Source organism: Neomonachus schauinslandi, chromosome 16 (genome assembly GCF_002201575.2).
Source record: "Neomonachus schauinslandi chromosome 16, ASM220157v2, whole genome shotgun sequence".
In the NCBI taxonomy this organism is placed as follows: Eukaryota; Metazoa; Chordata; class Mammalia; order Carnivora; family Phocidae; genus Neomonachus; species Neomonachus schauinslandi.
The window spans coordinates 56,146,621-56,171,686 of record NC_058418.1 but is presented as its reverse complement, the minus strand read 5'-3'; the positions used below and the strand labels follow the sequence as shown (position 1 = coordinate 56,171,686).

Here is a 25,066-nt window from a genome sequence, read left to right as displayed (position 1 = left end):
GTGCCAGGCAGTTCTGAGCACCTCTAACGCATAGGATATTCTTGGAGGAAACTCCTAGAGGTCACGCATTAGTCAGCTTTCTTTTTCGCTGTGATATTGCTGTGTACAAACAACCCCAGCTCTAGGCTGAATGTGTACCCACCCCCCACATCTGCATGTTGAGACCTAATCCCCAGTGTGACGGAGTAAGGAGGGGGGCCTCTAGGTCATGCAGCTGGAGCCCTCGGGAACGGATTGGTGCCCTTACAAGAGAGACCTCAGAGAGATGCCACCATGTGAGGTCATGGCCAACTGTGAACCGGGAAGCAGGCCCTCCCCAGACACCGAATCTACTGGTGCCTTGATCTTGGACTTCCCAACCTCCAGAAATGTGAGAAATACATTTCTAGCAACCCAAAGACACGAAGACGCACGTGCTCCCCAAACTCACTGGCTTAAGACAGCGGATCTTCAGTGTCTCACTCCCTGGTCTTTAGGTAGGTGGGCTATGGCTCTACTGAATGGCCGTGAGGAGCTGGGTTCAAATCGGCTCTGTGTGTTCCCTCCAACTGTGGCCAGCCACTGCCCCAGTGTGCTGTCATGGAGGGTGGCGGGAGCACAGAGCCCAAGCCAGGCCACGCGAGTGTATTCTCAGCTCCTGCTCATGGCTTGGGGCCCCAGTCCCCGACTCTGGGCACCAGGGGAATGCTGGGCCAGAGCGCTGGCGCTGGGCACGAGCCCTAACGACTGGCTCGGTCTACATGCCAGGGCGCGGGAGGAGTCCCCGCATCTCCCCGGGCACAGCTCAGAGGCCTCCAGCCCACTCAGCAACCTTCTGTGGCTAATCCCGGCTTCATCCTAGGCTTTTAGTGCCCATGGCAACAGCAAGAGGGCTGTGAGCTGGAGCCCAGGCAGGAGGGGGTCGGTCAGAGGCGGCGCAGTCCCAGGATGCTGGATATGGCTTTCTTGCAGGGTCAGAGTGAGTTCCCTCGCTCTCATGGCGCGCAGGGTGTCCGTACTAGTCCCTGGCTTTGTGCCTCTTGTAGCTGGAGCCTCCATCCCTGGTGAAGCCAGCATCCTTAGGAGGGTGCCTGCTGAGTACGGGGAGAGAGACCTTTCCTGGTGACATCTGCACCCCCAACCTGCAGCAAAGGCCATGACACTGCCCAGCACCCTAAGCCTCTGCCTTCAAGCGAGCTCTCTCTCCCCACAAGGGAGGGGCGAGGTGGAGAGGGCTTGCTCAGTGCACACTCCTGCCCGGGGAGGGCATGCAAGTAGGGAGCAGGGCACCCCACTGCAGCTCTAGCATCCCACATAGGAGCTGTCAGAAAGAATGGGGGGAGTGGGTACGAGCAAGGGCTTTGGTGTCAGCAAGACCCATGTTGTAATGTGTCACTTTGGAAAGTCACTTGACCTCTCTGGACCTTTTTTTAGCCTAGAAAGTGAAGATAAGATGGGGAGCGTCTGAGGATTAAGTAAAATAGTCTATGTACCACCTCCATGGTGCCTGGCAGGGATCAAACAGTCGATCCACGGGAGTCATTCTGATCAGGCAGGTCACCAACCCCTCTGGGCCTCCATTTTCATCTGGAGGATGGAGACAATGCCCCGAGGGACCTGAGGATTACTGACAGTGAAGGTACGAACATGGGGTGGGTGGTGAGAGTGGGGACCTTACCTGCAGTGGGTGCTAGGGGAGCCCGCATGTCTGTAACAACAGCATTCCAGAGCAAGCACCTGGGGCTTTTGGGGGAGCAGAAGCAGGGGGGCTGGGGGCTCTCAAGGCCAGCTGGCAGTACCAGGTCACCCCCTTTGGATGGGTTAGCAGATAACCCCCTGACCCACACCACCACCCCTCCCCCCACCCCACCCATGCTGTGCTCTTTGTGGTGGTGGTGAGGCAACGCTGAGGAATGTTCTGGACTACACTAACGCTTCTCGCACTTGAAGGTGCTCCCAGTAGCAATCTGGTTCAAATGCAGGTTATGTTTTGGGAAGTCTGGGGTGGAGTCTGCGATTGTGGATTCCTGCTTCCTAGCCTAAATCCAGTCTGTCCCAATGCTCTATTTATCAGTGGGGGAACTTGAGCAAGTTACTTTGCCTCCCCGAGCCTCAGTTTCCTTGATCTTCCAGTGGGGATGATAACTAGGTTTTCGGGAAGATTAAATGAGCGAATACACAGAACCTAGAATAACACGTGGCATAGGATCCAAAGAGTCCTCCAGAACGTTAGCAATAATGCTGACGTTAGCACAGCTGTGTTGGAGAAGACCCACCAGGCCCACCTGTGCGGTCGCAAACTTGTGAAGTTGTTCAGTTTTGTGTGGACTTGGCCCTTCATGATGTAGCCCAGGGCACAGGGATGCAAGAGCACCTGGTTCTGGGGTTCACGAGCAGACCTGGTCTGGCCACTCGCTGCTGACAAAATCCAAAGTGATAGGGAAACAAGAAAGGAATTTATTTCAGTGAAGCCAGCACTGGGAAGACAGTGGACTAGCAGCTCGAAGTCTGTCTCCAAAGTGCCAAAAATACTTCCAGTTTATCTAAGGAAAACGTGGGGCAAAGGTGGGTGGGTGCGTGCAGGTAGGCAGTGAAGGTCAAATGCATCCCTGTCTTGGGTCAATCACTCTCGCAGGCTCAGGGCGGTCCTTATCGCTCGAGGGGGTAGCTTCTGGGATGCTTTGCCCTCAGGGTCTTCCACCTGAGCCGAAGGACTAGCTGGAAAGGAGAACCCAAACTAGCAAGTTTGAGGTCAGGGGCGCCTGGCTGACTCAGTGGGTGGAGCAGCAACTCTTGATCCTGGAGTTACGAGTTCAAGCCCCACGTTCAGTGTAGAGATTACTTCAAAATAAAAACTTAAGGGGCGCCTGGGTGGCTCAGATGGTTAAGCGTCTGCCTTCGGCTCAGGTCATGATCCCAGGGTCCTGGGATCGAGCCCCGCATCGGGCTCCCTGCTTGGCAGGGAACCTGCTTCTCCCCCTCTCTCTACTGTTCTCTCTCGCTCTATCAAATAAATAAATAAAATCTTTAAAAATAAATAAATAAAAATAAAAACTTAAAAAAAGTTTGCGGTCAGAATGGAGGCCACAGCTGAAGTCCTTTGTCAATGAAAGGTGGGGGGGTGCTTACATAGGAGGGGGTGGGTGGGGTGGGTGCCTCTTCGGGGCTGGTCTGGAATGATGACTTACGTGAGCCCAAAGCATGGCTCCCTAACTCTTACTTCTTCAGTCTGTTCTTCCTTAAATACGTCCTGGGGGAAATGGATACTAATGTCTGTACTTTATTTTTCATTTACTCTTAATGCCAAAGTCGTGCACACCGATTAAAACCAACAATAACGCTTTGTGAGTGGCTCCCCCCCCCAAAAGTGTGTGTTGGCGGGGTGTGACGCAGAGCCTGGGGTCACTGGCGACGAGGAACTAGATGGACGTCAACAGCTCTGACCCCCGAGAAGGCCCGTTCGCCCTAACCCCGGTGTGTCCCAGAGAAGCTCCCAGGTTCCAGGAGGCGCGGGAACGTTCCGGCCCACGACTAGGGATTCGTGCTGTGTGCCTCCAGGAGGGGTGGCTGGGAGGGGAGAGAAGTGTGAAAACAGATGGAAATGTAATGTTTTAATGACAGCAGCAGATGGCAAAAAGACACAAGAGTGTATTCACACCGTGTCAGAGCCATTTGAGAGCGCCCGCCCTGCTCGGCGGTTCTCTCGCCGGCTCCCCCGCCCAACCCTGGAGGCCCGTGAGCTGTGGGGAGGGTCGCGCGGGCCCCCAGGAGGGGCGGCCGCCTGGAGCCACAGGTGGATGGGGAGCTCCCTTGGCCACCTGGGGGCTGCTGGGCTTTAATGGGCTCTGCTTTCACACAGTCCCTACTCCGGGGCGCCCTGGGGCTGCCGGAGGCCAGGCCGTGGCCAAGGCTCACCTGCACTTCTGCTCGCAGCCTCCAGGCGAGCCTCGCGGCTAGACCACACCCCACGCCGCCCGTGGCCACCAGAATTCTCGTCCTAGAACGTGAATCCACTCTTGTCACTCCCCAACCTGACCCGCATCCTTCAGAAGGCCTCCCGTTGAGCTCAGGATCCTGTTCATGTCCTTGGAAGTGGCTCACCGAGCAGCCCCTGGCGAGCTGACCCCCGCTCGCCTCTCCGCGCTCTGCAGGGAGAACGGCTCCTCGCCGCGGGCCGTCTCGAGAGAGGCCACTACAGCTAAGTGCAGAAGCCGCCACCGTGTCAGCCTTCCCAAGCCTCACGGGGCCGCAGGAGGTGGTGAGGTTCCGAACAGGTAACCGCTGGAGCAGGTGGGCCCAATGGGCCGCAGTGGCTGCGGGCCAGAAGGTCGTGTTATCACCCCCGCCCTGGAGACCTTGGAGGGGACACAGCCCCCCAAGTCACGGTAGGAACTATGGCTCTCAGGCTCCGGGAGCACCGTGGGATGAGGGCCCCAGTAGGGGAGTGATCCTTCCCTATCATCAGGACACTGCTCTGTGAGAAGCCACGATGGGTTCTGGCAGAGGCAAGGGAAGGAAGAGGCACCAGAGCGGGGTGATCTCCATTCTGCATTTCTCTTTTGCTGCCCTGACTATAATTCTAGCCCCCTCCTTAGATGGGTGACACCAGCTGCCAGTCTCGGCTTCCTCTACCTTCTCCCCCTCAGGCTGCGGGAGCCAGGCTGGACTCGGTTTATCGGATCAGTGGCCCTCAGCCTTGCCCCAGAAGTTGTGGTTCCTTCAGTCCAGGTGTGGCCTGGCCTTGGGCAGGTGACTCCCAAGCACAAGCAGGGCGAGCTGCCCTGCAGCCTGTCCCCCACCTCCTCCATTGGGCCGCTCATCATGGTGCTCGGCTGCTGGTCCCCTCACCATGAGGAAATGGCTCCCACGTGGCTGGGATTCAGACTTCGAGGTGAACTGATCAAGGTTTGAATGAACATGCCCTGCGCAGATGGGTCACAGGTCCGGCCCAAACGTGCTCAGCCCAAGACCCACCTGCCCGGATGTGTTGGCGGGCGGCGGGCCCAATGCCAGGTACAGGCCTGCCTGACGCTTCAGAGGACCCAAGGCTTGAGGAGGTGGCTGATGCTGCAAATACTGGTCCACACGGGGTTAAGTGGCCACCCGACTGGACGGGACGGTGATAAGACACTTCTGTCATTGCAGAAAGGTCTGAAGTCCAAGGTGCCTTTCTGCCCGCCTAAATTCTACTGTGACCAAAGGTACCCGAGCACAGACTGTCCTAAAGGGGGCAGTAGGTTCAACTGCAGGAATGTTTAGGTGCCTGGGGGAACCTGGAGGAGAGATTTTTTTTAAGTAATCATACACCCAAAGTGGGGCTCGAACTCATGACCCCGAGATCAAGAGTCACATCTTCCACCAACCGAGCCAGCCAGGCACCCCAAGATTTTTTTTAACAAGGCTTTTTTTTTTTTTTTGGAATAGCTTTAGATTTGGGGCGCTTGGGTGGCTCAGTCAGTTATGCATCTGACTTCAGCTCAGGTCATGATCTCGGGGAGCTGGGATGGAACCCCACATCGGGCCCCCGACATCGCCGAGTTGGCTTGTCCCTCTACCTCTGCCCCTCCCCCCCAACTTGTGCGTGCCCGCTCTCTCTCCCAAATAAAATCGTAAAAAAAAAAAAAAAGAATAAATTTACAGAATAGTTGCAAAAACAGTACAGAGGGTTCCCATAGAGTGCCCACCCAGTTTCCCCTGCCCTTAATCTTACTTTGCTCTGGTCTATTTGTCAAAATTAATGAACCAATTTTGATACACTATTATTTTTTTAGGTGCAAGACTCTTATTTTTTTTTAAAGATTTTATCTATCTAGTTAGCTAGCTAGCTATCTAACTATCTATCTATCTGACAGAGCTATAGAGAGAGCCAGAGAGCACAAGGAGAATGGCAGAGGGAGAGGGAGAAGCAGACTTCCCGCTGAGCAGGGAGCCTGACAGGGGATTCCATCCCAGGACCCTGGGATCATGACCTGAGCTGAAGGCAGGTGCCCAACCAACTGAGCCACCCAGGCACCCTATGGTGCAAGACTCTTTTCTTTCCAGTTAGTTAACATACAGTGTAGTATTAGTTTCACGTGTACAACATAGTGATTCAACACTTCCATACATCACCCGGTGCTCCTCTGGACAAGTGCACCCCATAACCCCCATCACCTATTTAACCCATTCCCCCACCCGCCTCCCCTCTCTAGAGTTAAGAATCTATGTCTTGGTTTGTCTCTCTCTCTTTTTCCCTTTACTCCTTTATTTTGTTTAAATTCCACATGAGTGAAATCATATATCATTTGTTTTTCTCTGATTGACTTATTTCACTTAGCATTATACTCTCTAGCTCCATCCATGTCGTTGCAAATGGCAAGATTTCATTCTTTTTATGGCTGAGTAGTATTCCATTGTGTATATACACCACCTCTTTATCCATTCATCGGTCTGATGGACACTTGGTCTGCTTCCATAGCTTGGCTATTGAAGATAATGCTGCTATAAACCTTTTTTTTTTTATTTATTTATTTGAGAGAGCGAGAGTGAGAGAGAGCAAGCACATGAGAGGGGGTAGGGTCAGAGGGAGAAGCAGACTCCCCGCCGAGCAGGGAGCCCGATGCGGGACTCGATCCCGGGACTCCAGGATCATGACCCGAGCCGAAGGCAGTCGCTCAACCAACTGAGCCACCCAGGCGCCCAATGCTGCTATAAACCTATCCCTTCAAATTAGTGTTTTTGTATTCTTTGGGTAAATAGTAATGTAATTACTGGATCATATGATAGTTCTATTGTAAAAATTTTTTAATTAATTAATTTATTTAAGTAATCTCTACACCCAGCACAGGGCTTGAGCTCACAACCCCAAGATCAAGAGTCACACGCTCTCCCGAATGAGCCAGCCAGGCACCTCTCTATTTTTAATTTTTTAAAAAGGACTTTATTTATTTTATTTTTTTTAAAGATTTTACTTATTTATTTGACAGAGAGACACAGCGAGAGAGGGAACACAAGCAGGGGGAGTGGGTGAGGGAGAAGCAGGCTCCCCGCAGAGTAGGGAGCCCGATGCGGGGCTCGATCCCAGGACCCTGGGACCATGACCTGAGCTGAAGGCAGATGCTTAACGACTGAGCCACGCAGGCACCTCTAAAAAGGATTTTATTTATTTATTTGCGGGAGTGAGGGAGGGAGAACGCCAGCACATGTGCGAGTGCGGGGGGGGCAGAGGGCGAGGGAGAGAGAATATTTTTTATTTTATTTATTTATTTGAGAGAGAGAGAGCGAGAGAACGCAAGCTGGGGGGCAGGGAGGGGCAGAGGGAGAGGGAGAAGCAGGCTCTCCACTGAGCAGGGAGCCTGACACGGGGCTCGATCCCAGGACCCTGGGATCATGACCTGAGCCGAAAGCAGATGCTTAATGACTGAGCCACCCAGGCGCCCCCAAGGGTGAGAGAATCTTAAGCAGACTCCCTGCTGAGCACGGAGCCTTTCACTTCATGGGGCTTGATCCCCGCAACCCTGAGATCATGACCTGAGCAGAAACCAAGAGTCAGAGATTCAACTGACTGAGACAGCTAGGTGCCTCTCTAACTTTTTAAGGAACCTCCACACTGTTTTCCACAGAGTGGCTGCACCAGTTTGCATTCCCACCAACGGTGTAAGAAGGTACCCCTTTCTCCACATCTTCGCCGACGCCTGTTGTTTCTTGGTATTCTATTTTTTTAAAAAGATTTTATTTATTTATGTGAGAGAGTGCGCACCTGCGTGCACGAGTAGGGGAGGGGGGAGAAGCAGACTCCCCGCTGAGCAGGGAGCCCGACACGGGGATCCATCTCAGGACCCTGGGATCATGACCTGAGCCGAAGGCATACGCTTCACTGACTGAGCCACCCAGGTGCCCCCTGAGTCACTATTTTTTTAAGTAAACTCTACCCCCAACATGGGGCTCAAACTCACGACCCCAAGATCAAGAGTCGCACGTGCCTCTGACTGAGCCAGCCAAGTGCCCTTGGGTCACCCTCTTGAGAGTGAGTATGTACATCGTTTGGAATTCTTCGGCACAGTAAGGTTGTCCCGTCATCCCCATTTACATCATCTCCAGCTCTTTATTCACCACGACATGGGTCATTCCCGTCTTCTAAGGGAGGCATTTCTTACCACAGGGGATAGCGGTGTGAGGGTTCTGACCACCTGGTCTGACGCAACAGCCTGCCTCCACCACGCCCCTCCGGGCTGGTCCCATGCCTTTCGTGTTCCTCTCAACTGTGCACTGTCTCCCCGACTTTCAGAGACCAGGCATGAGGATAGGCATTTGGAAGTCTTCTCTGGATCTTCAGTGTGGCTCACAGCTGGACCGGATTGGGGCCAATCCCTTCAATTCCCAATTTTCCCAATTATAAAAACCTCCTGGGAGCCAGTTACATGTGTGTGGTCACTCAGAAAGTCTAAATCTGGAGCTTAGGGGAGGGCGTTTTAAGTAACAGCTTTATTGGGGAATACTTCACAAATTCACCCTTTTAAAGTCTACAGCTCAGTGTTTTTTAGTATATTTATAGAGCTCTGCAAACACCACCACACATTTCCATCACCCCTAAAAGACACCCAGTACCCATGAACAGCCACTCTCCTTTCCCTCTCCCCCAGCCCTGGCAACCACGAATCTAGTTTCTATCTCTACATCTAATCTAGTTTCTAGATTGTTCATATAAGTGGACTCATAATATGTGGTCTTTTGTGACTGGCTTCTTTTCACGTAGCATCGTGTTTTCCAGGTTCATCCACGCTGTAGCACGAAACAGTGCTTCGTTCCTGTTTGTGGTGGAATAACATTCCACAGTATGTAGAGACCAAATTTTGTTTATCCATCCCTCAGTTGATGGACATTTGAGTGGCTTCCACCTTTCAGCTGTTGTGAATCATACCTCTGGGAAGGGAAAGACATTTAACAAGCCTCCAGGTGCCTCCGATGTTTGCTCGTTTGAGACTCCGAGGCGCTGTCCTGTTGCAGTGTGCAACACTGGACACCATACCCGCTTGTCTGGCTCTCTCAACAGCCCGAAGAGGTAAGCAGCAGCACTGCCCCCACCCTATAGTCAGGGACAAGGAGACTCAGGTGATGTAGACACTGGGCTCAGCTAGTTCTCCTACTCATCCTGCCCTGTGTGGCCTCTCTGAACCTGGGCTTTCCCACCAGCTCTTTTCCTTTGCTCTTTTCCAGGCTATGAAAAGCAGGGAGGGAAGCCTCGCCAACTCTGGAACACAGATATTTGCCAGTCAAGAAAACATTCCCCTATCAGTCAAAACCCAGGCAAACTGGCACACATGCTCTGCAGATGCCTGAGGGAGCTTCTATTTTAGGAGAGACCAGGTGGCCTGCAGCTTCTCCCCCTCCCCACACACCCCAGGCTCCTTCTCATTCCTACCTCGTTTGCAGATGAGGAGACTGAGGTTCAAAGTAGTCACTTGCCCTCTGTCACACAGCATCCAGAGGGATCTCTTATTTCTTCTTTTTTTTTCTTCTTCAAGTAATCTCCACACTCCACGAAGGGCTTGAACTCAGGATCCCAAGATCAAGAGTAGCTCCCTCCAGGGTGCCTGGCTGCCTCAGTTGATAGAATATCTGACTCTTGATCTCGGGGTCATGAGTTCAAGACCCGGGTTGGGTGGGGAGATTACTTAAAAAAGTCAGCAGCTCCACGGATTGAGCCAGCCTGGCTTTGTATTTGTCTTAATAAAATGGCACACAGTGAAGGTGATTTCCAAAGCAGATAAATAGCAGACAGCTTGCTAGGCCATGTGAGTGGGCAGAACTTAATTATGGCCTTATTTCATCTCTCCAACAACCTTAAATGGGGCAGGTTTCAGGGAGCTTAGGGAGGAAATCATGGGGTTATCTGGGGTGGGGCAGATTTCCTGTGGGGATTCGGAACCCTGGAATCCTCCTGTCTCCTGTGTTTTTTCACAGGGCCTAGTGATCAGGAGTTCAAATTCAGCCCACTGCCTGTCCCTAACAGCCTGCATTAGCAGCGTCACTCCCAGGAAGCTTTCTGGCCCTGGTTAAAATTCAGTTTTCTGTCCTCACCCCAGACCCCTGAGTTAGAATTCTCCAGGAGTGCACATGTTTACTTCTTTCTTTCTTTCGATTTTATTTGTCAGATAGAGAGCACAAGCAGGGGGAGCTGCAGGCAGAGGGAGAAGCGGGCTCCCCGCTGAGCAGCGAGCCAGACGTGGGGCTCGATCCCAGGACCCCGGGATCATGACCTGAGCCGAAGGCAGACGCTTAACGACTAAGCCACCCAGGAGCCCCCAGGAGTGTGCATGTTAACACTCAGAATCTTCTAGGGGATTCTGACATAGAAGAGAGTGTGAGAACCACTGCTCTTAGGTCTTACATAAGCCCACTGCATATAGGGACGGACAGAGAAACTCATCAGGACGTGTGGCAGCCGTGCAAGTCTTCCTGAGTCTCACGTGGGGTGCTTGCCAAAGCACATACTCTGAGTTTCTGAACCGGAGGATGTGGTGGGGCGGGGGAATCTGTCGTTTTATAGGTCTGACCAATATGTGAAGAGAGGACAGAAGATTGTGAAGTTAAGGGAAACAAGGGTTCGTCTCACTCCGATGGGGCCTGGGCCCCGTTTGTCTAGCCAGGTCACAGCCGTGACCTAATAATAAATGCATTTACTTCTGGCCCGGCGCGGGACCCAGTGTCCACGTGCTCCGAACTCCACCCCCAGCTTGACTCAGTGTAGGCGCCCGGGACAGGTGAAGGGACACGGAAGCGTGGAGGCAGCATCTGAAGGGCGCGCAGCCCCAGGTGCACCGCGCGGTGCCCCGCCCACGAGAGGAGCGCGGCGGGGCGGGGTCGGGCCGCGGGGGGGCGGGGCCCCGGGCCTGTAGCTTGGGGGACCGAGCGGAGACGCTGTGGGGCGTGATCTGCTCAGCCTCGTTGACGTTCGCCAATCCGTGGGCTCGAAGCGGCCGCGGTCCCCGCCTCCCTCCGCCACGGGGAGAGTGCCGCGTTGCTATTGGCTGGCCAATTGGCTGGCCTATTGCTATAGGCTTCCGGCGCGGGGGGCGGGCCCCGCGTGTTGGCGGGAAAGCTGCGGCCACGGCCCTTTCCCCCCCCCGATGGTAAGGGGCAGCGGGCAGCGACGTGTCCCGGGCGGGTGGCTGTGGCCAGCATGGACGCGGCGGAGGTGGAGTTTCTGGCTGAGAAGGAGCTGGTCACCATAATCCCAAACTTCAGCCTAGACAAGATCTACCTCATCGGGGTAAGCGCTGGGTCGGCCATTTGCCTCAGGCCCCAGCGCCGGGAAGGGGCGGTCGTGTTGGGGCTTCCGCGGACACCCGCCCGGCCTCCGGCTCGCCGAGTGGTCAGGGTTGGGGGGGGACGCCGAGTGGTCGGGGGGGAGTAGGGGTGACCCGGGGGTAGAACACGGAGGGTGGAGACGCCGAGGGGCCGGGGGCGGGGGGGAAGGATATGGGCTGCGTGGACGCAGGGGGGTCGAAGAGGTGGGCGAGGTTCTCGGCCCGGGCCCAGCGGCTCAGCGGTTCTGACGGCAGGAAACCGGGTCAGGTGGGTTGGCCAGGCGCGCAGGTGAGGCCGGCGCCCGGGGCGTGACCGCTTTGCTCGGAGCTGCTTTACTGTGTTCACAGTTGGGCTTTTATTTTCCTTTGGGTTTCAACGTCTGCAACGCCCTTTCCCTTGTTGGACAGCAGTGGGGTCCAGCTGTGCCTTTTGCCCTGTCTCCTCTTACCAGGATCTGGTTTTCCTTTGGCAGGGGGACCTGGGGCCTTTTAACCCCGGTTTACCGGTGGAAGTGCCTCTGTGGCTGGCGATTAACCTGAAGCAGAGACAGAAGTGTCGGCTGATTCCCCCTGAGTGGATGGCTGTGGGTAAGGACCTGGGTGGAGCAGGGCCAGGTGACACCTTCCCTCACGATGGAAGCACCAGCCCTTTCCACTTCCTCCATCATCCACTGGTCAGCTGAAATTAATGAATGGTTGGCGCTTCACCTCAGTTTGCTGACCACTATTACTAATGTCGTATTAATTTGAGGCATCTACACCAAATTTCGCTCAGATTTTGATTTTAAGATATTTCAACTTGCTTTAAAATTAAGAATTTTGGGATGCCTGGATGGCTCAGTCCGTGAAGCGTCTGCCTTCTCAGGTCGTGATTACAGGTCCTGGGATCGAGTCCCACATGGGGCTCCCTGCTCAGCGAGTAGCTTGCTTTTTCCTCTCCCTGCTCTTGTGTGCTCTCTCTCTCTCTCTCTCAAATAAAAATGTTAAAAAATAAAAAATCATAGAGGCGCCTGGGTGGCTCAGTCGTTAAGCGTCTGCCTTCGGCTCAGGTCATGATCCCAGGGTCCTGGGATGGAGTCCCACATCGGGCTCCCTGCTCGGGGCAGGAAGCCTGCTTCTCCCTCTCCCACTCCCCCTGCTTGTGTTCCTGCTCTTGCTATCTCTGTCTCTGTCAAATAAATAAATAAAATCTTTAAATAAAATAAAAAATCATAAAATTAATATTGTGGGGCACCCAAGTCTGCCTTTGGCTCGGGTCATGACCCCAGGGTCCTGGGTTTGGGCCCTCATGCAGGGGGGCGGGGGGGTGTCCTCAGCGGGGCGTCTGCTTCTCCCTCTCCTCCCCTCCCCCTGCTCGTGCTGTCTTTCTCTTCTCTGTCAAATAACTTTTTTTTTTTTTTTTAATTTTATTTATTTGACACAGAGAGAGCAACAGCGAGAGAGGGAACACAAGCAGGGGGAGAGGGAGAAGCAGGCTTCCCACGGAGCAGGGAGCCCGATGCGGGACTCGATCCCAGGACCCTGGGATCATGACCTGAGCTGAAGGCAGACGCTTAACGACTGAGCCACCCAGGCGCCCCTCAAATAAATAACATCTTAAAAATATAACATTAAAAATACTGTATGACTTTGAAGAAGCATTTCTTTTAACTTTAAAAAAAACTATATTGGGGTGCCTAATTCACTCCGTCAGTAGAGCACCCGACTCTTGACCTTAGGGTCGTGAGTGACCTCAGTAAGTTTGAGCCCCCACGTATAGACTAGCATGTTAAGGAGCAGAGTCCTCTCACATTATACAGAATGCATGAAAATAATGTATCATCCAAACGGGAATATTATTCAGCCATAGAAAGGAATGAAGTCCTGCTCGTGCTACAACTGAATGAACATGGAACACATTATGCTAAGTAAAAGAAAAGGCACAGAGATCACCTACAACTCTGAATATACTAAAAATTATTGAATTGTACGTTTTATTTTTTTAAAAGTTTATTTATTTTAGAGTAACAGCTGGAGGGACAGAGGGAGAGGGACAGAGAATCTCAAGCCGACTCAGCAATGAGCTTGGAGCCTGATGCAGGGCTCTTCATCCTACGACCTTGAGATCATGACCTGAGCCGAAACCAAGAGTCAGACGCTTAACCGACTGTGCCAGCCAGGCGCACCTGAATTGCACATTTTAAACGGATGAATTGAATGGTGCATTAATTATGCCTCAATAATAAAATGATGGGGGCGCCTGGGTGGCTCAGTTGGTTAAGCGTCTGCCTTTGGCTCAGGTCATCATCCCAGGGTCCTGGGATCGAGTCCCACATCGGGCTCCTTGCTACGTGGGGAGCCTGCTTCTCCCTCTGCCTGCTGATCCCCCTGCCTGTGCTTTCCCTCTCTCCCTCACTCTCTAATAAATAAAATCTTAAAAAAAAAAAAAAAAACCAAGGACACTCTGAGTCAGGCACTCTTAAATACAGTTTCAGAAAGATTGGGCATTTTCTCCTTCTGGTCCTAAAGGCGGGGGGCGGGGCGGGGGGGAGGTTGGCCCTGGAGGGTTTGCAACAAAGGGAAACACCCGATCCCAGGTCCTTTTGCTGAGGGGCACTTTGGCAGCGAACCCCGCCAGGTCTGACAGCGCTACATCTCCTTCTGGCAGTTTCGGCCTGTCCAAACCGAAGGTGTTAGGGGCAAGAGCCTGTCTCATTGCAGGCCAGTCAGAAAAGTGTGGAGAGAGTTAGCCTGACCCTTTTCACAGGCCAGGGCCATGCTGGGGTGAGCAGTAGTGAAAGCTCACTAGTTGGTTGGTAGAGCATGCCCAAGAGCCAGCTGCCCTCTGATTCTGCCACTGTAGAGTTCCACCTGCTCTTATACTATGAATGGAAACACCTAGTAAGTCTGTTTTTGTCTCTGACTTCTCTGACGCTGTCTTGTTTTGTTTTTAAAGATCTTATTTATTTGACAGAGCACAAGCAGCGGGGAGTGACAGGCAGAAGGAGAGGGAGAAGCAGACTCTCTGCTGAGCAGGGAGCCCTACTCAGGGCTCCATGCTAGGACCCTGGGATCATGACTGGAGCTGAAGGCAGACGTTTAACCCGCTGAACCACTCAGGAGCCCTGTTTTGTTTGTTTTTGTTTTTGTTTTTGTTTTTTTAATTTATTTGAGAGAGAGTGCACACTCATGAGGGGGTAAGGGGCAGATGGAGACAATCTCCAAGCAGACTCCCCACTGAGCGCAGACCTCTATCCCATGACCCGGCGATCATGACATGAGCTGAAAGCAAGAATCGGGTGCTCAACCAACTGAGCCACCCAGATGCCGCTCTGGCACAGTTTTTGAGATTCGTTCCTATGGTTGCATGGAGCATTACATCATTTTATTGCCAAGTACTATTTCATTCACGGTAGAGTGTTCCAGTTAGGTCACCCATTCTTCTGTTGGTAGATATTTGGATCATTTCCTATTTTTGGCTATTGCTAATGAGGCTATTATGAACATTCCTGTCCTAAGTCTTTGTGGATACATGGTTTTAATTCTCTTGGGTAAATACCTAGGGTCATAGGGCAGATGGTGCTTGACTATAAGAAATTGCCACCTAGCCCTCCAGAGTGGTAGAGCTCTTCTGATCCCACCAGAAACCTGTGAGAGTTCCTAATGTTCCACATCCTGGCCAACAGTGGTGACATCTGTTTGATTCATTGTCTGTTTGATTCATTGCAATTTGAACAGCAGTATTTCGTACTCTGATTTAGATACCTGAAAAGAGGGGTGCCTGGGTGGCTCAGTTGGTTAAGCAACTGCCTTCAGCTCAGGTCATGATCCTGGAGTCCCTGGATCGAGTCCCCCATCGGGCTTCCTGCTCGGCAGGGAGTCTGCTTCATCCTCTGACCCTGTCCCCTCTTAGGTGTTCTCTCTCTCTCATTCTCTCTCTCTCAAATAAAAAAAAAAAAAAAAAAAAAAAAGATACCTGAAAAGAATCTGTCAACTGTATAGAGAAGATGTGTGTGGGGAGAGGGCAGTAGGGAGTTACCCAGGCTGTGAGTAGTTTTACCAGATGATGGAGGTGGGCAGACATGGTTGGAGTCTAGGCATATTTCGAAGGAAGAATCTGCAGATTTGCTGAAGGACAGGCTGTGGGATCTGAGGGAGGAGAGAGAAGAATGCCTGCCAGGGTTGCTGGCCCGAACTACAGAAGGACACGGAGTTGCTGTCTCCTGAGATGGGGAAGGCTGCGGGAGCATTAGGGCTGGGGTAGGGACCAGGAGTTGGGGTTTGACCATGTCACACTGGAGGTGCCTATTAGGTGCCCATTAGCTATCTACGTAGATATCTAGATGTCTAGCTAGATAATGTGGGCAGGAGTATTTAGTCAGGAATTCGGTGAAGGGGCTTATTTGGGGATACAAATGTGGAAGTCCTCATGAGTGCTTAGGTAGTATTTAAATGAGGCAGAATGAAATCACATGGGATGTGGGTTTAGGTGGTAAAGGGGTCAGGGATCTGAGCTCTATACCCCACTGCTGAGAGAGGTCAGGAAGGCCCAGAGGAACCGGAGATAAGAGAACTCTGTGTGGTATTCCAGAAATCAAGTGATAAATATCCTCTAAGAAGTATTAATCTTTGTGAGATGTGAAGACAGATGGAACCATTGGGCTTGGCTGAGCAGAGGTCGTGGGCCTTGGTGTTGAGTGGTATTGGTGGAGGGGTAGAATAGACACCCACCTGAGTGGTCGAAGAAAGGAAGGTAACTCTTGAAAAAATGGTTTGGTAGTTGGCGTTGGGAGGATTTTTATTTTAAGATTTTATTTTTTAAATTTTTAAAAATTTTTATTTAAATTCAATTAATTAACATGTTAGTTTCAGAGGTAGAGGTCACTGATTCATCAGTTGCATGTAACACCCAGTGCCCATTATATCACGTGCCCTCCTTAATGCCCATCACCCTGTTACCCCATCCCCCCACCTACCTTCCCTCAGTTTGTTCCCTGTAGTTGAGTCTCTTAAGTTTGTCTCCCTCTCTGATTTCGTCTTATTTTACTTTCCCCTCCCCTGTGATTCTGTTTCTTAAATTCCATGAGTGAAATCATATGATCCTTGTCTTTCTCTGATTTTATTTCACTTACTAAGGTTTTATTTTTTTATTTTTATTTATTTATTGTCTTTTTTTTTTTTTTAAGATTTTATTCACTCATTTGTCAGAGAGCGCGTGCGCGCGCAAGTAGGGGGAGGGGCAGAGGGAGAAGCAGGCTCCCCTCTGAGCAGGGAGCCCGCTGCGGGACTCAATCCCAGGACCCCGGGATGGTGACCTGAGCCACCCAGCTATCCCTTATTTATTTATTTTAAAGGTTTTATTAAGAGAGAGACAGCAGAGAGAGAGAGAGCATGAGCTGGTGGGGAGGGGCACAGGCAGAGGGAGAAGTAGGCTACCCACTGAGCAGGGAGCCTGACGTGGGGCTGGATCCCAGGACCCTGGAATCATGACCTGAGCTAAAGGCAGATATTTAGCCAACTGAGCCACCCAGGTGCCTATATTTATTTTTATTTTTTGAAAGATTTTATTTGAGTGAGCAAGAGAGCAAGTGAGAGAGCACATGAGCCAGAGGGAGAGGGAGAGAAGCAGACTCCCCTCTTAGTGGGGACCCTGACTCACAGCTGGATTCTAGGCCCCTGAGATCATGACCTGAGCCGAAATCAAGAGTTGGGTGCTCAACTGACTGAGCCAGCCAGGCACCCCTAGGATTTTCTTTTTAAGATGGAAGATGTTGTAGTGAGTTTGATGGAATGGTGAAGTAATGAGGACAACAGCGAACACTCAAGTGAGACAGTTGCTGGGGTGGTGTTCTGTGCCGGTCAGAGAGGAGGTCCAGGACACACCTGGAGGGCTGTTTCTTGTGCACAGAGACAGGTGTGGAGGGGGTTGGGAGTGGTGTGCTGGCAGGAGTGTGCAGCCTCTCAGAAGGGCATCGGGTTAGAGTGAGAGGGTGAATGGAGTAGGGGAGTAGATTGGGTTGCAGCATGGCACCAAGGGCCCCTGAAGAGGGGGCCCAACACTGAAAGACCCCGCTTCCCCCCACTCCCCTAGCACAGTTGTGTGTGTCCCTCAGCCTCAGTGGCCAGATTCAGGACTTTCTCAGACCCATAAGATAGGGAGAGAGGGGTGCTGCTGCTGGTTGGAATTGGGATTCCACTGTGGGATTCCAGGTGCTGGGCTGTAGGCCCTCTGTGATCATCATCCTACCCCTAGGCTGGAGTGGCCATGGTGTTATGTCCTCTTGCTCCCCTCTGAACAAGGCTTCGTATATACAAGTAAATTTCTCCAGTCACTGGTTGCTCTCATCACCTTTTGCATTAAAGGTAGAATGTCTGTCTCTTTCCCTAAGAAAAGAACTTCTGACTCCCAGTTTCTTCAGTAATACATCCTGCAGGCCAGAGCAGCAACACCAGCAGGAATTTACCACCTTCTATAAGAGAAACTTTTTTTTTTTTTTTAAGATTTTATTTATTTCTTTATTTGACAGCACACAAGCTGGTGGAGCAGCAGAGGGAGAGGGAGAAGCAGGCCCCCTGCTGAGCAAGGAGCTCGATGTAGGGCTGGATCCCAGGACCCTGGGATCATGACCTGAGCCTAAAGCAGATAGATGCTCAATTGACTGAGCCCCCAGGTGTCCCATAAGAGAAACTTCTGAGGAAATAGGCTGTGAATCATCTAGTTAGTGATATGTTATTCCAAAAAGTGTTTTTTCTTCATGTTTTTGTTGGTTGATCCAATAGATAATGTAGATACTTGGTAAATTTGGAAAGCTTAAACAAATATTTTGGGTATGGATGGTAAAATGTATACATTTCTAAATTTCAGAAAAGTTGGAGAAGATTAGGGATCATGAACGAAAGGAAGAAACTTTTACCCCTATGCCTAGCCCTTACTACATGGAACTTACGAAACTCCTGTTAAATCAGTAAGTATGTCTCCTTAGAGCCACATGTAAAGTAGAACTCCTGATTCTCATCCCTTACCCTGTTCCTCTCGTTCCACTTTTGGCTCCAAGGTGAGGGGGATCCCCGGGCATCCGTATCCCTGAGTCAGTAACGTGGGAGGCATTTGTGTGCACACACTCTTTTGCCTGGGCTTTCCCATTTGTCCTTTCCTTTTCCCACCCCTCCCTCTCCTAGGGAATCCCTTGCTACTTTATCGCTTGACATTGGACCCCGGTGAGTCTCCGTTATCCTCTCTAGCCTTTTTCTTAACTGTAGCTGTGTTTTACTGGTGAAGCTTTACTGCTTTGTCTTCCACTATGTGCATCTGAGTTCTTGCATGTCTTTCACAGGAAAGGCCAGAGGGCTCACACTTGCTCTGAACCCTAGCTGTACTGAAAGCCCACTGGTGGCAAAAAGTGTGGTGTAGTAGCTTCTTGTTTCCCTGCGTTCAGTTCTGGCTCCCCATTGGCTTTTTTTTTTTTTTTTTTTTTAAGATTTTATTTATTTATTTGACAGAGAGACAGCGAGAGAGGGAACACAAGCAGTGGGAGAGGGAGAAACAGGCTTTCCGCCGAGCAGGGAGCCCGATGCGGGGCTCGATTGACCTGAGCCGAAGGCAGACGCTTAACGACTGAGCCACCCAGGTGCCCCTCCCCATTGGCTTTTAATTCATTCTCCACTTTGCAGCCCGAGTAGACTTTTAAAGATGGAGCTGCCACGCAACTCCCCTGTTTCTTGGAGCCTGTCCAGGGTTCAGGCTAAAGTCCTCATGATAGCGTACAAAGCACTGCCTAGCTGGGCTCCTTCTGCCTGCCTTTGTGGCTCCTACACACTCCTTCCTTCGTGGCTCCCTCATTCTCTGGGTTCCAGGCTGACATTGGCCTCTTCCTTCCACATACCAAGGTCCTCGGGGCTTTCAAATACTGTTTCCTCTGTTCAGTTAGTCCATCTGTTGTGTGTTCCCTCCTTTGGCTTATTAGCCTAACCGGTGTTCTCTCACAGGTTAAGGATGCCTATCCCCTGACAGCTCTGTAGCCCCCATGGCATTTGTCAGCTGTAATCTTCTAATCACTAGTCAGGCTGTGCCCTCCCACCCCTACCCCAGTTCTAAAGGGCAGGGACTGGGGTGCCTGGGTAGCTCAGTTGGTTAAGTGTCTGACTATTGATTTTGGCGCAGGTCATGATCTCAGGGTTGTGAGATTGAGCCCCGTGTCAGGCTCTAGGCTGGGCATGAAGCCTGCTTGAGATTCTCTACCTAGCCCCCCCCCCCCCCCCCCCCCCCCAGTGTGTCTGTGCACACATGTGCTCTCTCTTCCTCTAAAAAAATAAAAAGGGCAGGGACTGCGTCTTATTTGCACTAGTATTATGCCTGGTGCATACGTGTTTGTTGAATGAACGAGTGAAATCAGCGGGGGCGGGCAAGCAAATGTGGATGATTTTGCTTGGGAGATTAGACTGTAATTTGCAAAATGTCAAGCTTTTGAAGTCAGCATGTTTTCTTTTTTTTTCTTCTTTTTTTAAGTAGGCTCCAGGCCCATCATGGAGCCCAATGTGGGGTTTGAACTCATGACCTCAAGATCAAGACCTGAGCTGAGACCCAAGTCTGTTGCTTAGCTGAATGAACCACCCGGGGGCCCTTTTCATTGATGAAAGCAAGAGCAGAACTAGAACAAAAATTAAGAAGCTCCCTATTATCTGTTCTAGAGCAAGGCCTCCACTGTATGACACTATTGAATTCAAATGAATATTTGGGGTATGTAACGTGGATTTGTCCTTAAATTGGTATGACGCTAAAGTTTACAACACGAAGCATTCCACTAGATAATGGAGATCGTCACGTGGGCTTGAGCCCTGCTTAGGGAGCAGTGTGAGCCTGTTAACCCGTAGCTCTACACCGCAGTGTGTGATCAGTCCCGTTCAGACCATGTCGGACTGCAGCCCTAATGCCTGGTGGTGTCAGAGAAGGGATCCGTGGCTTGAAGAAGGAGGGAAAATTTACTAGAGAAGAGGATGCTATAGGTAGAAGGCAGGGACATGTGAACAAGCACAGTATGTTTGGGGAAGCCGAGCTGTTGGGGTTGATGTAGACTAGGTAAAGAGTTGGGGAGCTGAGGCTGTTACTCTGTGGCTGCAGTGTCCTGGGGAGGGTGTTTGGCAGGGGTTGTCATCCAATGAACTGGAGAGTCTTCTGTGGCAGTGGGTGGGAGGACTTGGAAGGGAAAATATGGAAGCAGAGGTGAGGGGCCTGTTCACCTTTAGTTTTTGAAATTCAGATCTTAATGTATGCAGTTCCTGTTGAAACTTTGGTTTTATGATTCTTTGTAATTCATTTGGCCAAGGGACCTAATTTTACCTTTGTTCTGCACTTCAGTTAACAAATAGATGAGGTCCTTTGTTCTGTAACCTGCTGTTCAGAGCGTAAAATCCAAATGTTTGGGTCTTAAATACAATCCACTATGTAAATTGTATACCACTGATTTCCTACCACTAATCACAAGCTACTTTCAGCATGTGGAGAGGCCACTGTACCTTTCCTAGTATGCCAGGTGATACAGTGTTAGCTTTTGCTTTCATCTTTTTTGTCTTTTCCTTCAATGGTTAGTTTAAAATACAGCTCACAACAAGGGGCGCCTGAATGGCTCACTTAAATGTCTGACTCTTGATTTCAGCTCAGGTCTTGACCTCAGGGTCATGAGTTCAAGCCCTGCATTAGGCTCCACGCTGGGTGTGGAACCTACGTGGAGGAAAAAAAAAGGCTAAAATGGCCTAATGGCCTAGAAGGATCCAAAATGTAGCTCACGACAGGAAGGCTGTCACACTGACCCTCGCTGACTCTTCAGACTTTTACCCAGAATTCGCTGTGTATTGGTATGCTCGGTTTATGCTAATTTGCAATTTATTCTGTGGTTTCTGTAAGTGTACTTTTCTCTGTGGAGTGGGACAGTACCTAGCCTTCAGAGCTTTTGAGAGGATAGAAACGCTTTGTAGTGCCGAGCACTGTGCCTGGCACAGAGCTGTTGTCTTCTTTCCCTGGTGGGTTGTGAGCCCTTGGATAAGTGATGAGGTAGGAGCAATAGCAGTCATGACCTCTGAGCCAGCCCTTTGAAGCAAATTCATTCAAGATGGAAATTCTACAGCACCGAACACTCAATTACCCTGAGCAGAGGATGTCCAACCTTTAGAGCTTATTCTCTGAAGTCCTTGTACTGCAGCCTGCCATGGGACACTTAATGTGAGCACAAATAACTGTGTGGATCATGGTTGAATTTTCTTTCTTTTTTTGGGGAGGGGGGATTTTACTTGAGAGAGAGAGAGAGACAGAGATAGCCACAGACATAGAAAGAGAGCACAAGCGGGGAGGAGAGGGAGAAGCAGGCTCCCCGCTGAGCTGAGCAGGGAGCCCAATGCGGGCTCGATCCCAGGACCCCAGGATCATGACCTGAGCCGAAGGCAGACATCCATCTGATTGGGCCACCCAGGCGTCCCATGGCTGAATTTTCTTTTTCTTTTTGAAGATTTTATTTATTTATTTGACAGAGACAGCGAAAGAGGGAACACAAGCAGGGGGGGTGGGAGAGGGAGAAGCAGGCTTCCCGCGGAGCAGGGAGCCCAATGCGGGGCTTGATCCCAGGACCCTGGGATCATGACCTGAGCTGAAGGCAGACGCTTAACGACTGAGCCACTCAGGCGCCCCCCATGGCTGAATTTTCTTGGCACCAAGCTTAACTGCTAGAAATTTTTTACATCTTAAAATTGAAAACAAAGGAAAACACATTTTGCTTGTGTTTTCCTGAAGCCAAGCAGCATTTTTTAAAAACGCCACTTCTAGGGGCGTCTGGGTGGCTCAGTCGTTGCGTGTCTGCCTTCGGCTCCGGTCGTGATCCTAGGGTCCTGGGATCGAGTCCCGCGTCGGGCTCCCTGCTCAGCCTGGTACTCTCTCTCCCTCTGCTACTCCCCCTGCTTGTGCTCTCCCTGCTCAGCCTGGTACTCCCTCTCCCTCTGCTACTCCCCCTGCTTGTGCTCTCGCTCTCTTTCTCTGTCAAATGAATAAATAAAATCTTAAAATAAATAAATAAAAAGCCACTTCTACCTGGAAGGGTGCCCGCCTGGCTCAGTTGGAGGAGCATGCACTCTTGATCTCAGGGTCTTGAGTTTGAGCTCCACGTTCAGTGTGGAACCTACTAAAAAATAGTAACAGGCCACTTCCACCTGGATGTTGCTTAATTTACCAAGTGCTTCCTTATGTGATTTCCCCGCTGCCTGGCTTCTTTTAGTGCTTCAGACAACATCCCAAAAGCAGATGAGATCCGGACCCTGATCAAGGATGTGTGGGACACTCGCACAGCCAAGCTACGGGTGTCTGCTGACAGCTTCGTGAGACAGCAGGAGGCACATGCCAAGGTGGGTGCGTGCAGGGCACGGGGGCCTCCCTGTGCAGCTGCCTCTCCTCCCATGCCCACGAAGGCCGGGGGCTGCCTGCTGGTGCCAGTGAGTTGCCCCCAGCATCCTGTCTGCTTGGATTATCGCAAGCAGGGATTACTAGCTGTGCTGTGCCTTTAAAAAAAAAGAAAACCAAAAACCATTATTCATTGGTTACTTTTATTCAGTAGATTTTACATTTTCTCAAACCAAACACTCTTCAACCAACCCAGTTGATTTTCTCTTGTGTTTTAGCTGGATAACCTGACCTTGATGGAAATCAATACCAGTGGGGCCTTCCTCACACAAGCCCTCAATCACATGTATAAACTCCGTACAAACCTGCAACCTTCTGAAAGCATCCAGTCCCAAGACTTCTAGAGAAAGACCTGAACTTGTAAAGAAAGGCCTTGCATCTGCTGGCCGGAGGCTTGCCGGGTGGTGTGAGTGCTCGAGACATGATAGAGGTACTATTATCTCGAGTTCTAGTACCCCTTTTGAATGTATGAAGAATTGTGTAATGAAACAAGGAATGGGCTCATAACATCGTTGGAAAGCAACAGGTTTGTGCTTAGTCCTCAAGACATTCTTTAATTCCACATCTGTCTGTAGAAGCCAGCTGTTCTTTTATGGGGGAAAGAAAGCAGCTTTGGCAAAACACGTTATTTTCGCTACAGAGCCTGCGGTCTCCTGCTTGGCATTGTCATGTGGGTGAACATTCGGTGACTTTAAGTGTTGTTTTTAAGAGAGAGATACAGTAGGAGTGGCGATGTGGCCTGGGGCTTTTTTCCTTTCTTGACCCTGATCTCTTGGGCTAAATTTAGACTCTCCTAGAGTTTGTTCACACAGAGAAGGATGGCAGATGGGTGGCAAGATGTTGACCAGGGTTCGCCATCTAAGCCCAATAAAGATGGACTCCATGCAAATCTCACGTTGGGTTTTTTCCCTGCATTACTACCAAGTGAAGAGAGCAAGTCATGTGGCTAAAATGGTCTGACTGATCATACGGAGATGTGTGGCAGGAAGGGGTGATCTTTAGACTGACACTCTGGGCGTTTCTTGTTCTCTTGGCTACTTCTGGTTAAGGTGTAGTGGGTTTTTATCAAGAGGAAAGGTGGGGAACTCCCTGGGTGCTTCACGCTCAGCCACCATCATGAACGACACAATAGCTGTCCGGATGAGGAAGTTCATGACCAACTGGACTCCTTCAGTGGAACCAGATGGTCATTGATGTTCTTCACCCTGGGAAGGTACTAAGACAGAAATTCAGGAGAAACTAGCCACAGTGTACAAGACCACACTAGATGTCATCTTTGTATTTGGATTCAGGACCCATTTTGGTGGTGGCAAGACAACTGGCATGATTTAGAATTCCTTGGATTATGTGAAGGGAAAACAGACCCAAACATTGATGTGCAAACACAGCCTGTATGAGAAGAGAAAGACCCCAGGAAAAAAGCAAAAGAAATGCCAGAGCAGAATGAAGGAAGTCAGGGGGACTGCAGAAGGCCAGGCTGGTGCTGGCAAACGGCTAGAGATTGGATGACAGGAGTAAAGATTCTGCAGTGACTTTATCTGTGGTGATTGTGCAGATCTTTCATAGTAATAAACTTAAAACTGAAAAAAAAAAGCCTGGGAGAAACAGACTGCATGTTCTGCAGTTTGTGAGGCTAAAGTCCAGATGTTGGGAGGGCAAGTCGGGCCCATATTTCTGCTCTTGAGGGACAGAGGGAATAGACCTGGTTGGAGGCAGCCGCGTCTCAACGAAGGGTCCATTTCTTTTCCTAGGAGAACTAGTTTTCAATTGTAGTGGTTGGAACTGCTCTAGAAATGACCTTACCTTGAGAGGAGAAATGATTTGTCTGGAGTCCTACAAGGGATAGAAGGGTTTGTAGCCAGCTAGTTTTCGACTGTAGCATTGTGAGTCAGAGCACATTCTCCCTGGGGCTCTTCAGAGTGGCATGCACTCTGAAGCCTAAAGAACAGCTTCTGGTTTTTGCCCTTCAGTGTTCAAAGTCCAGACTCCCTTCCCATTACTCAAGCATGGTTTCTCAGTTCTAAATTGCTACCCAGCTGTCCTTCCAACACAGCTGAGGGTTATTATTTGAACACCGGAAGGGCCAGACACGAAGACCTGGTTCTCTGTTATTTAAGGTGACTGTCTTAGAGGGTTGCTTTCAGATGACAGGACTTCCCTTTTCATCTGGGGACTCTTCTAGAATGAAACCACATGGTACCGAGGAGGGTCAGGAGTCCCGTAGATCCTAGATCTCACCCCTTAATACCTTGTGTTCTTGAAACCTGGGTGAGGTTATTATCCACTTTGTCTTCATATTTTACCCATAAAGCTTTGATGGTTGAGCTTTTCTCCCCCACCCCGGCACTTTTTTTTGGCCCTATTATAACAAAGATTTTCC

The 25,066-nt window shown here is 50.7% G+C and overlaps 1 protein-coding gene across 1 annotated transcript; it reads left to right on the top strand.

The window, feature by feature from the left end:
• The first annotated feature begins 11,087 nt into the window (after window positions 1–11,087).
• On the top strand, window positions 11,088–23,562 carry GINS2 (GINS complex subunit 2). Its single transcript, XM_021705684.1, has 5 exons — window positions 11,088–11,230; window positions 11,741–11,855; window positions 18,112–18,211; window positions 22,505–22,631; window positions 22,905–23,562. Exons 1-5 carry the CDS (start codon window positions 11,141–11,143, stop codon window positions 23,028–23,030), a joined length of 558 nt encoding a protein of 185 aa, XP_021561359.1. The 5' UTR covers window positions 11,088–11,140; the 3' UTR covers window positions 23,031–23,562.
• The last annotated feature ends 1,504 nt before the right edge of the window (window positions 23,563–25,066 follow it).

What these genes read in the sequence shown, in the direction of transcription:
- GINS2 (XM_021705684.1), top strand. Translation starts at nt 11,141, where the DNA reads ATGGACGCGGCGGAGGTGGAGTTTCTGGCTGAGAAGGAGCTGGTCACC. An exon ending in ACAAGATCTACCTCATCGGG is followed by an intron (nt 11,231 to 11,740) that starts GTAAGCGCTGGG and finishes TTCCTTTGGCAG; the next exon opens with GGGGACCTGGGGCCTTTTAA. An exon ending in AGCAGGAGGCACATGCCAAG is followed by an intron (nt 22,632 to 22,904) that starts GTGGGTGCGTGC and finishes CTTGTGTTTTAG; the next exon opens with CTGGATAACCTGACCTTGAT.